At 36.3% G+C, this 14,621-nt stretch overlaps 1 protein-coding gene across 1 annotated transcript in view; it reads right to left on the bottom strand.

The window, feature by feature from the left end:
• Positions 1–1,163: 1,163 nt before the first annotated feature.
• Positions 1,164–14,621, bottom strand: part of CAB39L (calcium binding protein 39 like) — a 158,971-nt gene continuing 145,513 nt past the window's right edge. The window contains exon 9 of the mRNA XM_045821874.1: positions 1,164–3,362. Coding sequence (XP_045677830.1) covers positions 3,183–3,362 — 180 coding nt within the window. The 3' untranslated portion in view covers positions 1,164–3,182. The remainder of the gene's footprint in view (positions 3,363–14,621) is intronic.

Below are 14,621 nucleotides of genomic sequence, written 5' to 3'. Positions count from 1 at the left end.
CTCATTTTGTTTCAGACCTTTATCCAGCCATAGGCCCTCACTACAATCTCCAAAACTTTCCTGTAAGAACATGGAGAAAAAATTGATTTTTCATGCCATATGTATGACAGTCTTTTGAATAGAACAGGAAAAAACAGGTAAAAAGATAAAAAAATTAATTTCCTTTAATAATAGACTAGAAAGATCTGTAAATCTACTTTGAAATTACTATCTTTTCATATTAAAAAATTCTAGTAGCTTTTCTTTTATTTTACTTTCCTTCACATTATCACAATTATTTTCAGGTCTTGTGAAATGTCCAGACTGCATACTAGCTCAGAGCAGCTGGGTCTCAGATGAACCAGTTTGGCCAATGACAGATGCACTGAAAAACTCACTTACCCCTTCCTGGCATCTATTTTCCCTCAGAGCTCTCCAAGGATGTGAACCCATGGAGGCTGGCAATCAAGAAGAGTTGGTCAAGGGCTATGTAGCACTTGGCCTTTTCTCCATGGATAGTCCTAATGTTTGGGCAGATCTCTGGCGTTAGATGAGACCCTCCTCAGAGAACATCTCAATTCCTGCTGGCTTTACTCTAGGACCTTAAGCCCCAGAAGCCTCCCACACTGCAGTGAGGAGAGCACAGAGTATTTCCAGACACTTTAGACCTTTGCTAATTCACAACCTTGAGAATGAAAGAGGGAAGAGCACGAGTTTGGCCTCAGGCCACTGTAGGTTTACGTTCCAGATCTAGCCCCAGCTGTCTGGGATCATCAAACTTGATGGAAGATTAAAGTCTTCCTACCTTATTAGGAAGACTTCCTACCTTATTAGGAAGACTTTAATGGGAGGAATGACAGCTTGATCAGGGCTTCAGTTTCCTCAAATAAAATGGAAACAGCTAACTGTCACGAGGCATCAATAATGTGATGTGTGTATTTAGTGCCTGGCAGGCAGTGCTTGGCTAATGGCAGTTAGCATCACTTGGATGACGCTGACAGTGGAGCACACAGGAAGCTGGTGTGGGCCTCTGGGCAGCTTGAATGCCCACCAAGAGGCTGCCCATGATCTGCCTGGGGTGTTCCTGTTTGGGGCACTGACGAGAACACAGACACAGAACATGCAAACTAACATGGAGTATGTGACACCTGTTTATTTAGTCAGTCTTTATTTTAAGTGTGTCTTTTTTAATATTTAATATGACCTTTTAGAATTCAATTCTCACAATATTTACAGTGAATGTTGTGCAAGCATATTTTGACTGTGAGCCTCTTGCTCCTTCTTTCACGTTAATAATTTACAAATTTGTATTACAACAAAATTCTAGCTACTCTCTTTATTGTCTCTTTAGATTCCAGTTTTGTTTGACAGGTACTAAATTAGAATAAGGAGTTGCTAGGAAAGAGCTAATTCAACTTCAGAGAAAATAAAAAAAGGATTATGCCAAGGCCTTGCTTTGTAATTGAAAACATGCATCCCATGATGTTGTGGGCCAGTATTTAAGCAACCAAATAAATTTCTAATGCTTATTGTGTCTTTGTTTTTTAAAATATATTTACACTCATCTCTTTTAATCAAATAAGTAAAACCATAAAAGTCAAATGCTTAGAGACTTTGGACTGTCTGGCAATGTTATGAAAGAAATCAGATTTCAGTGACTAAAGAACGAAGGTTATTAGATGGACTGTTGGCTGACCCACCCATGCTAGCATTGGCCAGAGCTGCTAGAAGGTCCCACAGGTCTGACACCATTTGCCTCAGGAGTCCATGCTGGACACTAACGAATACAGAGAATATTTTGGCTGGGCCATTTGTGCCCCAGGGAAAAAGGATGAAACCCGACCAGATAATTCTTTAGATGCAAAATCTAGAAAGGGCATTCATCCTGGAGAAGGATCTCTGGAGAGGGATCTTTCCTTCTCTAGGTGGAAAATCATGTGGTTGAACAATATTAGTCCCAATATTGTAAGAAGTGAAGGTTCCCATGGAAGGCAATAACTCATGATTTGGAAAGATAACTTTGAAAAAAAATACAGTTTAATGATTGTTCATTTAATGTGTTGTAAGTATAGCTTTAAAATTCCATTTTACATACTTGACATCTGAAAACAAACCATAACCTTTTTTGTTGTTGTTTCATGACTTTTTTTTTAAAAAAAAAACACAAATTAACTCCTTAATAATCCTAGTATGCAAGAGAGTATTTGGGACTAACATTTTACAGTTTTTCTATTATACCTTTTCACCAAAGACTTTAATGGGAGGAATGACAGCTTATTAGAAAATAAAGTGAACAGATATTTTTTAATCATTTGACAATACTTTCATGTATTTAATCACCTGCCCTTCTAATGGCAATGTTCCTTTATTTATAAAGGCAATTTAAAGACCTGTGCAACTCTCTGGACCCATGGTTTTGTACATACTAGGTAGGCATCCTAATGTAGTTATTACTACTTTAAAACATACTTTCACCACAAAATATTTTTCTTATAATAACCATTATGAATGAAATATTCCAAATATTCATGAATGCTATAGAAGTCAGTGTGAAAGATCAATAACTATAGCTAGCAACTGTGATTCTTAACCATCTGTTCCAAGTTCTCAAGTAAGCAGGTCATACCACATGGGTCCTCTATGCCTCTCCCCGCCTTGTAAATCCTTGGTTCTGTGCTATCCCTACCTCAGTGGGGAGTAGAGGGTGTGCCAGGAGTCAGGTATGCTGAGGACATCTCTAGGCATAGAATGTGAGACAGTGAACAAGAAAACATGGATCTTTCAGTGCCTTAAGAAATTTGTCTAAGTGCAGACAAGTAAAATAGTCTTATGCCTTCTGCCCCCAAACCCAGCACTCCTTTGAGAATTTAATCCTGTTTGAGGACTCTGTAACCCATCATCTGGGATCCTCCTTAGGGGCTCATAGGGACTGAGCTCAGGTCTGCAAGTGAATGGCCCTCATGCCTTTCATCAACAAAGGGTTACAAATGCTTTTATCAATGTCACATACTTAATTAAAATGAATATATTATTCTAGGTTAATTTTTTTCATTCAAATATTTATATTCCATCTACCCTGAAAACAGAAAAAACAGGCAACTCAAAAGCCTTCCCCACAGTGATTACTTTCTGAAATGACATGACACTTTTTGTACAAACTAAACAAATGAAATAGTAACTATGGCAGGAATCTTGGTGAGACTTCAAGGGGTTGTTTTCTTCAAGTCCTGAATCTGTTTAATCAGGTAGTTCTTCTCATCAATGAACTGCTCATCATCCATCCTTTCTTTTTGAAAGCTGCTGAGAAATTCAATGAGTTTGGGTTGATTTTTTACCAAAATCTCCACAATAGGCTGTGTTTTGTGAGGACTGGCTACAAACACCTGAAACATAAAGAAACAAATATAGAGGACAAGGAACATACACCAGGGACAATATAGATCCCACTTGTTTTTCATGTGGTACTTGTGTTAGTATAGCACAGAAAGCCTGGATCATACTTCCTTACTAAGGAAAATCAGTAATGCCCCATTCATATCCTTTTTCTGTACATTGTATAGAAATATATTTACTATATTAAAATTATATTATAATTATATATTTAAAATTATAATACTGATATATTCAATATATTTGACATAATATACTGATTGAATATATGTTAACATATTATATTAAATGTATATTTAATATATTTAATATTAATATACTCATTTGGCTCAAAATTCAAAAAGGCAAAGGTGAAAAGTCTACCTCTCACCTTCCCTCCTTAGAGGTCACTAATGTTACTGTTTTCTTATGTATGTGGAGCTTTAAAATTTACATTTACAATTGCCCAGGCCCCTTCTCCCAGAGATTCCAACTCAGAAGATCCAGATTGGAGGTCTGGCATTTTGTATTTTTATAAAGTTCCATGAAGATTCTTATATGTACTCCTCATTGAAACAATGATCCTGGACTAATAACTATACTACAAAAGACAGCAACAACTATAATAATAGGACACAATTACTCAAAACTATAATACTGATTGGTACAATATTTTGCAATGGACATACTTCTTCATTAGATGCTACATATATGATTATATGATCAGAATACCCATAAAAGTATTAACTACTATATAGCTCTCTGAGCTTTATCATGTTTTGGGCTCTTCACTACTCAAAAGTACTGAGTGTTTCACCACCAGCCACTCTGCTCACTGCATCCATATCCTTTACCTCCAATAGTATACAACTCTGAAAATACTAGGAACAAGGATTGGTTATAGGGACAGTGGGGGCTACAAGGTTGAGCCTTAAAGGCTCCCCCCACCCAGAAAATATGGGAAAGGAGAAAATTACACAAAGATGCTGAGAACCTATGAGAAGGGAATGAAAGGCTGCAGAGGTTCAAAGGAGGTAGAGATTGCATTAGATTTCTGGGTTTGGAAGAGGAAGGGACCCTGCAGATGACATGACAGCTAGTCTATGAATCAGATTTCCTATTTCTTCTTAAGTCAGGTTGGTAATTTGTGTGTTCCTAGGGATTTGTCCATTTCATCTAGGTTATCTAATTTATTGATGTACAGTTATTCATAGTATTCTCTTATATGCTTTTTTTTTCATTTCTATAAGGATATTGAGTAAGAAATAAAAAACCTCCTAACAAAGAAAAGCCTAGGAGCTTATGATTTCACTGGGAAATTCTACAAACTTTTAAAGAATTAACACAGATGCATTTCAAATTTTTCAAAAAATAAAAAAGGGAATACTTCCTAACTCAATTCTATGAGGCCAGTATTATGCTGATACCAAAACCAGACAAAAGGTTGGCTCAACATATTAAAATCAATGTAGTATACCACACGTACTAGGTTGAATTAAAAAATGGCAAAGGTGAAAAGTCCCCTCAAAAGATGAATTTGAAGTGTTAACCTTCAGCATCTGTGAATGTGACCTTACTTGGAAATAGGGATGTAATCAAATTAAGATGAGGTCATACTGTATTACAGTGGGCCCCTAATACAATAACTAGAATCCTTTTACAAAAGGGAAATTTAGACACAGGGACACACAGGTATTCACAGAGGAAAATGCTAATGTGAAAATGGAGACAGAGATGGGAGTTATGCAATAAGCCAAGGATTACTGACAACCAGCAGAAGCTAAGAGAGAGGCTTAGAAGGGATTCTCCCAGAAATCCTCCAAAAGAAACCAACTCTACTTCGTACCCTGATCTTGGACTTCTAGTCTCCAGGATAGTGAGAAAATAACTGTCTGTTGTTTTAAGCCACTCAGTCTATAGTACTTTGTTATGGCAATTCTAGGAAACTTAAATATACCAATTTAATATAACGAAAGAACACCACATGATCATTTCACTTGATAAAGAAAAAGGATTTGACAAACTTTAACACTTTTTCATTGAAAAAAAAAAAACAAAACAAAAGAAAAGCTCTTAACATGGGATAAAGAGATATCCACATGCAAAATAATGGACTTGGGCCTTTACCTCACACCATAAGTAAAAATTAACTCAAAACTGATCAAAGACCTAAACAGAAGAGCTAATAAAATTTTTAGAGGAAAATATAGGGGCATAACTTCATGACCTTGGATTTGGCAATTTTTTTTTTTACCAATAACCAAAAGTAAAAGCAACAAAAGAAAAAATAAACTGAACATCACAATTTAATACTTTTCTGTATCAGAGGACACTATCAAGAGAGGGAAATGGGAGAAAATATTTGCAAATCATATACATGATAAGTTTCTAGTATCCAGAATACAATAAAGAACTCTTACAACTCAACAACAAACAAGCCTTTTCAAAAAGAGGCAAAGGACCTGAGTAAACATTTTTCCAAAGAAGATTATAAAAATGGCCAATAAGCACCAGGGAGAATTCTCAACATCATTAGTTATTAGTGAAATACAAATCAAAACCACAAAGAACTGTACTCAGAAAACTATGAAACTGAAGAAAGAAATGAAGGAAGGCACAAATAAATGGAAGCATATACTATGTTCATGGACTGAAAGAATTAACATCATTAAAATATCCATACTACCTAAAGCAATCTATAGATTCAACACAATTCTTATCAAAATACGAATGACATATTTCACAGATATTTCAAAAATGTATATGGAACCATAAATGACCCCAAGTAGCCTCAGCAATTTTGAGAAAGAAGAACAAAGTAGGAGGGATCACAATACCTGATATAAAACTGTATTACAAAGCCTCTGATACTGGCATAAGAACAGACACATAGACCAATGGAACAGGGACATAAAGTGGAATAAAAATAGCCCCTTCAAAAAATGGTTTTGCAAGATCTGGACAAGTACATGCAAACAAAACAAAACAAAACAAAAACACAAAAACAGCCCTGGCTGGCATAGCTCAGTGGATTGAGCACAGGCTGCGAACCAGGCATCGCAGGTTCAATTCCCACTCAGGGCACATGCCTAGGTTGCAGGCCATGGCCCCCAGCAACCGCACATTGATGTTTCTCTCTCTCTCTTTCTCCTTCCCTTCCCTCTCTAAAAATAAATAAATAAAATCTTAAAAAACAACAACAACAAAAAAACAAAAACAAAACTAGGCCACCAACTTACACCATACACAAAAATAAACTCAAGATGGGTTTTAAAAGGCTTATAAATCATGACACCATAAAAGTCCTAGAGGAAAACATATGCAGGAAAATTTCAGATATCTTATGTAGCAATATTTTCACTGATAAATCCTCTAGGGAATGGGATATAAAGGAAAGATTAAACAAATGACACTTCATCAAACTAAAGAGCTTCTGCATAGCTAAAGAAAACAACAAAACAGAAAGGGAACAAACTGTATGGGAAAATTATTTGCTAATGATAACTTGGACAAGGGTTTGATCTGCAAAATATATTAAAAACTCACATGATTCTACACCAGAAAGACAAATAATCCAATTAAGTAATGGGCAAAAGACCTGAACAGACACTCCTCCAAGGAGGACATACAGAGGGCACACAGACACTTGAAAAAATGCTCAACATCACTAGCCATCAGAGAGATGCAAATTAAAACCATAATGAGATACCACTTCACACTGCTCAGAATGACCATTAATAAATCAACAAACAACAAGTGCTGCCAAGGTTGTGGAGAAAAGGGAACCCTAGTGCACTGTTGGTGGGAATGCAGACTGGTGAAGCTACTGTAGAAAACAGTATGGAATTTTCTCAAAAAAACTAAAGTTGGAACTGCTTTTTGATCCAGCAATGCCACTACTGGGACTATACCCTAAGAATCCTGAATCACCAATTCAAAAGAACCTTTGTACCCCAATGTTCACAGCACCACAATTTACAATAGCCAAGTGCTAGGAAGAGCCTAAGTGCCCATCAGTAGATGAGTGGATCAAAAAAACTGTGGTACACTTAAACAATGGAATACTATGCAGCAGAAAGAAAGAAGGAATTCCTACCCTTCGTGACAGCATGGATAGAACTGGAGAGCATTATGTTAAGTGAAATCAGCCAGGCGGTGAAAGACAAATACGGTATGATCTCACTTTTAAGTGGAACCTAATCAATAAAACAAACAAGTGAGCAAAATAGAACCAGAGACTCAGAAATAAAGAACAAACTGACAGTGACCAGAGGGGGGCGAGGAAGAGGATAATGGGGGAAAGAAGAGGAAGGGGTAAGCAAAAGAACATCAATAGAAGACTCATGGGCACCGACAATGGTGGGATTGACTGTGGGAGTGGGAGGGGATGGGTTAGGGGTGAGCAATGGGGAAAAAGGTGGCACAACTGTAACTGAATAACAATTAAAGCAAAACAAAACCTCAAGATATCACTTCACACACACACACACACACAAAATGATATCACTTCACACACACTAGACCAGCCACGATTAAAAAAATGATAACAAGTGTTGGTGAGGAAGGGGAGAAATTGGAACCCTGAACATTATTGGTGGAAATATAAAATGGTGTAGCCTCTGTGTAAAACACTGTATCAGTACTTCAATTAAGTTACACACTGAAGTACCATACCAAAAGAGTTGAAAACATTTGTTTAAATAAAACTTGCACAGAATGTTCATAGCAGCACTATTCACAATAGTCAAAAGTCCATCATCCAATGAACAGATAAACAAATTGTGTTATATCCATACAATGGAATATTTGGCCATAAAAAGAAGTACTGATTATACTACAACATGAATGTACCTTGAAACATTATGTTAATGAAAGAAACCAGACACAAAAGGTCACATATTGCATAATTCCTTTTATCCAAAATATGCAGAATAGGCAAATCTGTAGAGACTGAAAACAGATTAGGGGTTACCAGGGCCTGTGAATAAGGCAAAATGAGGATTAATTGCTTAATAGGTATGCAAGATTTCCTTTTGGGGTGATGACAATGTTCTAACTAGACAGTGATTACAGTTGTATAACACTGTAAATATACTAAATGTCACTGAATTGTACACTTTTATTTTCATTTCATTTAAAAATATTTATTGATTGATTGAGAGAGAGGAAGGAAGAAACATCAATTTGTTTCACTTATTTATGCATTCATTGGTTGTTTCTTGTATGTGTCCTGATCAGGGATCAAACCCACAGCCCTGGTGTATTGGGATGATGCTTCAATCAATGAAGCCACCAGGCCAGAGCTATGCACTTTTAAAATGGTGAATTTTGTGTTATATGAATTTTACTACAATAAACTAAAATTGTTACTAAGAAAGTATCCCAGGCTCTTTTACAATATTACACAAAATGTGTGATGTTTATTTAACACCTATTAGAATGTTAGGAAGTTACATACTGGAGCCAAATGTGTGGCTTCTCTGACTACCATTTGTTTACAAGGGAATTGCTATTAAGTTTTAGCCAGACATTGTCGGGCATTTGTGATAACTACATAAATAACTCATAACAGTTTTTTTTCTAAAAGAATAAATATACTGGACAAACTAAGCCTCTCTGTATCAATCTGAAATATAATAAATGTAAAATGTATTGGAACTTGCACAGCCATTGGAATAACTCCATTGAATCTATATACTGTACAATAGACCTAAAAATAATCAATTTGTTTTCAAGTTTTAAAATTTTCCTTATTTTTATTTTTTATGGCTTTTGGACTCTGCTGCCTCTAAAGGTAGTTTCTGATTTGAGGCGACTAGTACAATACTGCATGACTCCTTTGGAGTAGCTGGTACACTGAAGAACCCTGGTCAAGCCATGAGATGAACCATTTCATAAGGAATGCACTTCTAAACACAGGTATGGAAGACCAAATCTTCCATATGAATATATGTCCAATATAGAGATTTTCTTAGTTCTCTCTCTGTTGTATCCATTTTTCAAATGCTATTTTCAACCCCCCAAAAGTTACACAAATGAAATTACTTGTGATTTTTCTCTTTAGAATGCAATCTTATTGTCTGCATCCCTTAATTTATACAACATGTCTCAGAAATGTGATGTAAAGAGAAATGCAAATATCACAACTAAAATATTTTTAGCTCAGAAAACTAAGAATATTTTGCTATTTTAAGTCTGAGTGCTTAAGTGAAAAACAAAAAATGCATGTTTTACACACATATTTATTCATTTTATTTAAGTTCTATTTTGCCAAGAGGGATTTGTCCTAGACTCAATATTGGCAGGCTAGTTTTCTGATTTGCTAATGTCACTGTCTGTGACACATGCTGTAAGCCTGGAGTGCTTTGTACATGGACTTGAAATTCGGGCTCGTATTATAGTTGCATAGAAGTTACTCAAAACAAAATTCCATTCTGTGCGACTATAAAATAAGACCTTTTTATTCTAAAGATTCACCTTCCTAAATGAATGTAAATATGAGCAATACAATATTTAGAATATTTTGACACTATTTAAAAGTAGTCAATGAAACATTAAAATCAATATAAATACTTTTTCAGTGTACTGTTAAAATTTTTAGAAAATTATTATTATTAAATCAACTCATAGTTGATTCCTAAATTCACTTGGTTTCAATCACTTTCTCCATCAGTAAACTTAGATTAAGTGCATTGTGACTGGTGTAGTTGGCCTACTAAAAAAATGGGTCCTTAAGGAAGTGAGTAATTTATGGTTAGTCTTTCACCAAATTAATGTGTAATTCTGCATTATTTTCTTTTTTTTTTAAGACTTTATTTATTTTTAGAGAAAGGGAAAGGGGGGAAGAAGTTGAGGGAGGGAAACATCAATGTGTAGTTGCTTCTAATACTCCCCTAACCGGGGACCTGGCCAGCAACCCAAGCATGTGCCCTGACTGGGAATTGAACCAGCAACCCTTAGGTTCACAGGCCAGCACTCAATCCACTGAGCCACACCAGCCAGGGCAAATTCTGCATTCTTTTCAATAAGACCACATGGAAATTATTCTTAACTAGGATATTTCTTGAGATATATCTATGAGTGAATTACCAAGTTGGCTGTGAATTTTGGAATAAGCTAGGGTAGACCTTCTTTCTTGTTTTCATAGAAATGGCTATTGTGGCCAATTGCTATGATGTGAGTGACAGAGTAATATACTTGGGACCAATTTTGGCATCAGTGAGCCCTAAGTTTCAGTGGCTCTGAGAGGTGAGCCAAAAGGGACAGACCACTAACACCCTACACAGTTTGGTGGGAAGTGGCAACACAGTTTGGTGGGAAGTGGCAACATGTCCTTTGCCATTAAGGAAGTTAACAGGGAGAAGAAAGGAAGAAGATCAGCTCAAAGCTGATTCCTACATTCATAATGGGAACATCTCTGGGAAAGCCTAGAGGACAGAAACAAGGTCACCTGAACCTAGTATCTTAGCTCTGGACTTTAGGCTTCAATGTAACTCATTTTGCAAATGAAGAAATGGATCCAGATGGTTTTGCTTGAAGTCACTGCTGGCAATTGAGCCAGAATATAGACCTGGGACTCCAGACTTTCATCCAGTTCTTTCTCACCATATCATCCTACTGTCAACAGGAGAAAGCATGTGAAATAGCATCTCGTAACAGTCCTTGAACTTATTACCAGGAAGCTAATAAAAATGAGACACTAATAATCAGGGAGACATTTTTAGTAATGTGTTCCACATCTGCAGCACCTAATGAAAGGTACTTTTGGGGGAAAAGTATTAAAGAATTGTGAAAAAAATCTAGGACTTAGCTGTTACTTTTTAAAAATAACAAAATAATATTTTTTGGCAAGTAAACAATTCAGTTGACACTTCAATGGAAGAACTATAGTTGGGGTACAGGGTAGGACCAATTTATACACACGTACAAGTAAATAAGCAATCAACTATTTTTAAATGTATCTACTCTGTCCAATGATTAGATGATCCAAATTCTGATATCAAAGGATGGAAGTAGTTTATTTCCACTTTGGCACCCACTGAATCTTTCTACAATAGTGCATTTTTTAATACAAGTATATAAAATTCATTCTCTTCTAGGGTGAGATATTAAAATTCCATGGAAACTGAATGACATGACACACAGCCTTCCACAACTTCAGTCGAAAAAGTCTCAAGAGGGTCTTTCATTTTATACTATATAGGCATTTTCCAGACCTATAGCAGTCTATTTTTGCTTCATCAAATTTGTGTTCACATCTTATTAATTATGCTATTACAGTTGTTTCAATTTTTCCCCCTTTGTTCCCCTCTGACCAGTACTGCTTTTCCCTCCAGTGATTCCCCCACACCTTAGTTTATGTCCATGGATCATGTATATAAGTTCTTTGGCTTCCCCATTGCTTATATTGCTCTTAACATCCTCCTGTCTATTTTGTACCTACCCAATTATGCTTCTGCATCCTTATACCTTTCCTCCCCCTTCACAGCTGATGACCCTCCAAATGATCTTCTTATCTATGATTCTATTTTCGTTCTAGTTGTTTGCTTTGTTTTTGTTTTTTAGATTCAGTTGTTGATAGTTATGAGTTTGTTGTCATGTTAATGTTCACAGTTTTGATCTTCTTTTTCATAAATACGACCCTTAAACATTCATATAATAAGGGCTTGGTGATGGTGAACTTTAGCTTTACCTTGTCTGGAAAGCACTTTATCTGTCCTTCAATACCAAATGATAGCTTTGCTGGTAGGGTAAACTTGGTTGTAGGCCCTTCCTTTTCATCACGTTGTCTACTTCTTGCCAGTCCCTTCTTGCATGCAAAGTTTCTTTTGAGAAATTGGCTGACAGACTTATGGAAACTCCTTTGTAGGTTAACTTTCTGCCTTTCTCCTATTGCTTTGAAGATTCTCTCTTTATCTTTAACCTTTGGCATTTTAATTATGATGTGTGGACCTCTTTGGGTACAACTTACTTGGAATTCTCTGTGCTTCCTGGACTTGTATGTCTATTTCCTTCACCAAATTAGGGAAGTTCTCTTTCATTATTTTTTCAAATAAGTTTTCAATTTCTTGCTCTTCTTCTTCTGCTCTTGGTATCCCTATGATTTGGATATTGGCCCTTTTGGAGATGTCCCAGAGTCTTCTTAAACTCTCCTATTTTTCTGAATTCTTGTTTCTTCATTTTATTCTGTTTGAATGTTTATTTCTTCCTTGTCTTCCAAATCATTTATTTCAATCCTGTCTTCCTTCCTTCACTGTTGGTTTCCTATGGCTTTTTCTTTATTTCATTTAGTATAGCCTTCATCCCTTATGCTTTTGCCATATTCATTGAGATTTTGAGCATTCTGACCAGCATTTTGAACTTTGTGTCAGCTATCTTCACATCACTTAGTTCTTTTTCTGGGGTTCTGTTTTATTCCTTCATTTGTCTCCTCATTTTGGCAGCTTCCCTGGGTCTGTGTACCAGACAGACCTGCTTTGATTTCCTGTCTTAGCACACCTGTCAAGTTGTATGGGGTGGAGCCTTGTGTATTCACCAGGCTGGGGCAATCTGCTTCACTGCTTTGTGGCTCCAAGTGTAGGGTGTGGTTTGTAGAGGGGACAATGTCGCTGCTGGTTGACTTCTGGGAGCTTGCCTGGCATTCACCCTTCTTCCAGTCACTTCCCCACTTCCTGTATGTGACTGGTGCCTCGCCAGCTGCTGTCGTGATTGTGGTTTCCAGAGTGGGTGGGTTTGCATACATTTGGGTCTCTCCTGAGAAACCAGAAGTTTCTTCCACTGCCCCAATCCCCACTGGCTTTACAGCCAGAAGTTATGTGGCTTTATTTTTCTTGGCACTGGAACCCTGACTGTGTGGTCTGGCCTGGGGCTGGGATCTCATGCTCATAATGTGTCCCCCTGATTTTTATACACTACCCGTGAATGTGGGACCACCAGCCACCACTGCCTTGCTGTCACCAGCTTGCTGTCACCATACTATGTCCTCTCTCCACCCCTCCCACCTGTCGGGATGAATACAGCATCTTTAAACCCTTGGCTGTTGGACTTCCATACACTTCTGGGTGTTTTTCTGAGTGATTCTCTGGCAGTTGTTGGTGTTTGTTTATTTTTTTTTTAAGTTAGTTGTGTTCTTTCTTATGGTTGTGCAATGAGGTGAAGTGTGTCTATCTATGCCTCCATCTTGACTGGAAGAAGCTGCTGTGCTTATTTTTTAAATGAAATAATTCTAACAGATAATTGAGATTTTATAAAACTAAAATATTACAGATATAATTAAATGCTATTGGACACCTCTTCATGATACCATTCTCTTCTTCCCTATCCCTTCCTTAAATGTTTTTAGACTATAACTGCATATATATGAATCCACACACAGTGCTGTTTTTACAGGTGATCGAATTTTAAATAAATCATTTTAATATTTGTTTATACAACTCAATGTTTCTGAGGCTTATTCCACACTTATTCACATAACTAATTTTTATTTACCCAGTCTCCTTTTGATGCCCATTTATGTTTCTCATTTTATGCTATTCTAAACAATGTTGCAGTAAACATTTTTGTTCATGATTCCTTATGCACATGTGCAAGAGAGTCTCTAAAAATTACCTAGAATGAGATTTCAGGGTTGAAGGGTATGCACACTTTCAACTGTTAATTTTGCTATAATGCTCTCCAAAGTGGCTATACCAATTTACAGTATATGAGAGTACCCACAGCCCTCCAACCTTATCAAAATTTGATGTTTTCAGACTTAAAGAATTTTTGCCAATATAAAGAATGTGAAGTGATATCTCATTCATATTTTAATAGCCACTTACATGATTACAGATAAGATAAGCATCTTCACCTATTCATTGGCAAATTGGATTTCCTCTTCTGTAATTAACAACTTGTGTCCTTTGTCCATTTTTCAATTGAGTAGTTTGCACTTACTTGATGATTTGTAAGTTATATGCATCACATTCTATCCTGTCTTTTCACATTGCTTATGATTTCTTTTTCAGAAGAAGTTGTAAATTTTAATGTGCTCAAATATATTGATATTTTCTGTTATGTTTTATGATTTTAATTTTTTAAAAAGACTTCTTTCTGGAGTAGGGGGTGGGTAGGGCAGGGGAGAGTAATGGGGGAATGGGGACAAATGTAATTGAACAACAAAAAAAAAAGGAAAAAAAAGAGAATTCTTTCCACCCCAACATTATAAAGATAGTCTCTTATCTTCTCTTCTAAAAGTTAAAAAATCTTGCATTTTAAGTGTAGATCTTAGAATT

The sequence above is a fragment of the Phyllostomus hastatus genome, unplaced genomic scaffold, assembly GCF_019186645.2.
Source record: "Phyllostomus hastatus isolate PE091 unplaced genomic scaffold, TTU_PhHast_1.1 phas_scaffold_46, whole genome shotgun sequence".
Lineage (NCBI taxonomy): Eukaryota > Metazoa > Chordata > Mammalia > Chiroptera > Phyllostomidae > Phyllostomus > Phyllostomus hastatus.
This window is presented reverse-complemented; position numbering and strand designations above follow the sequence as displayed.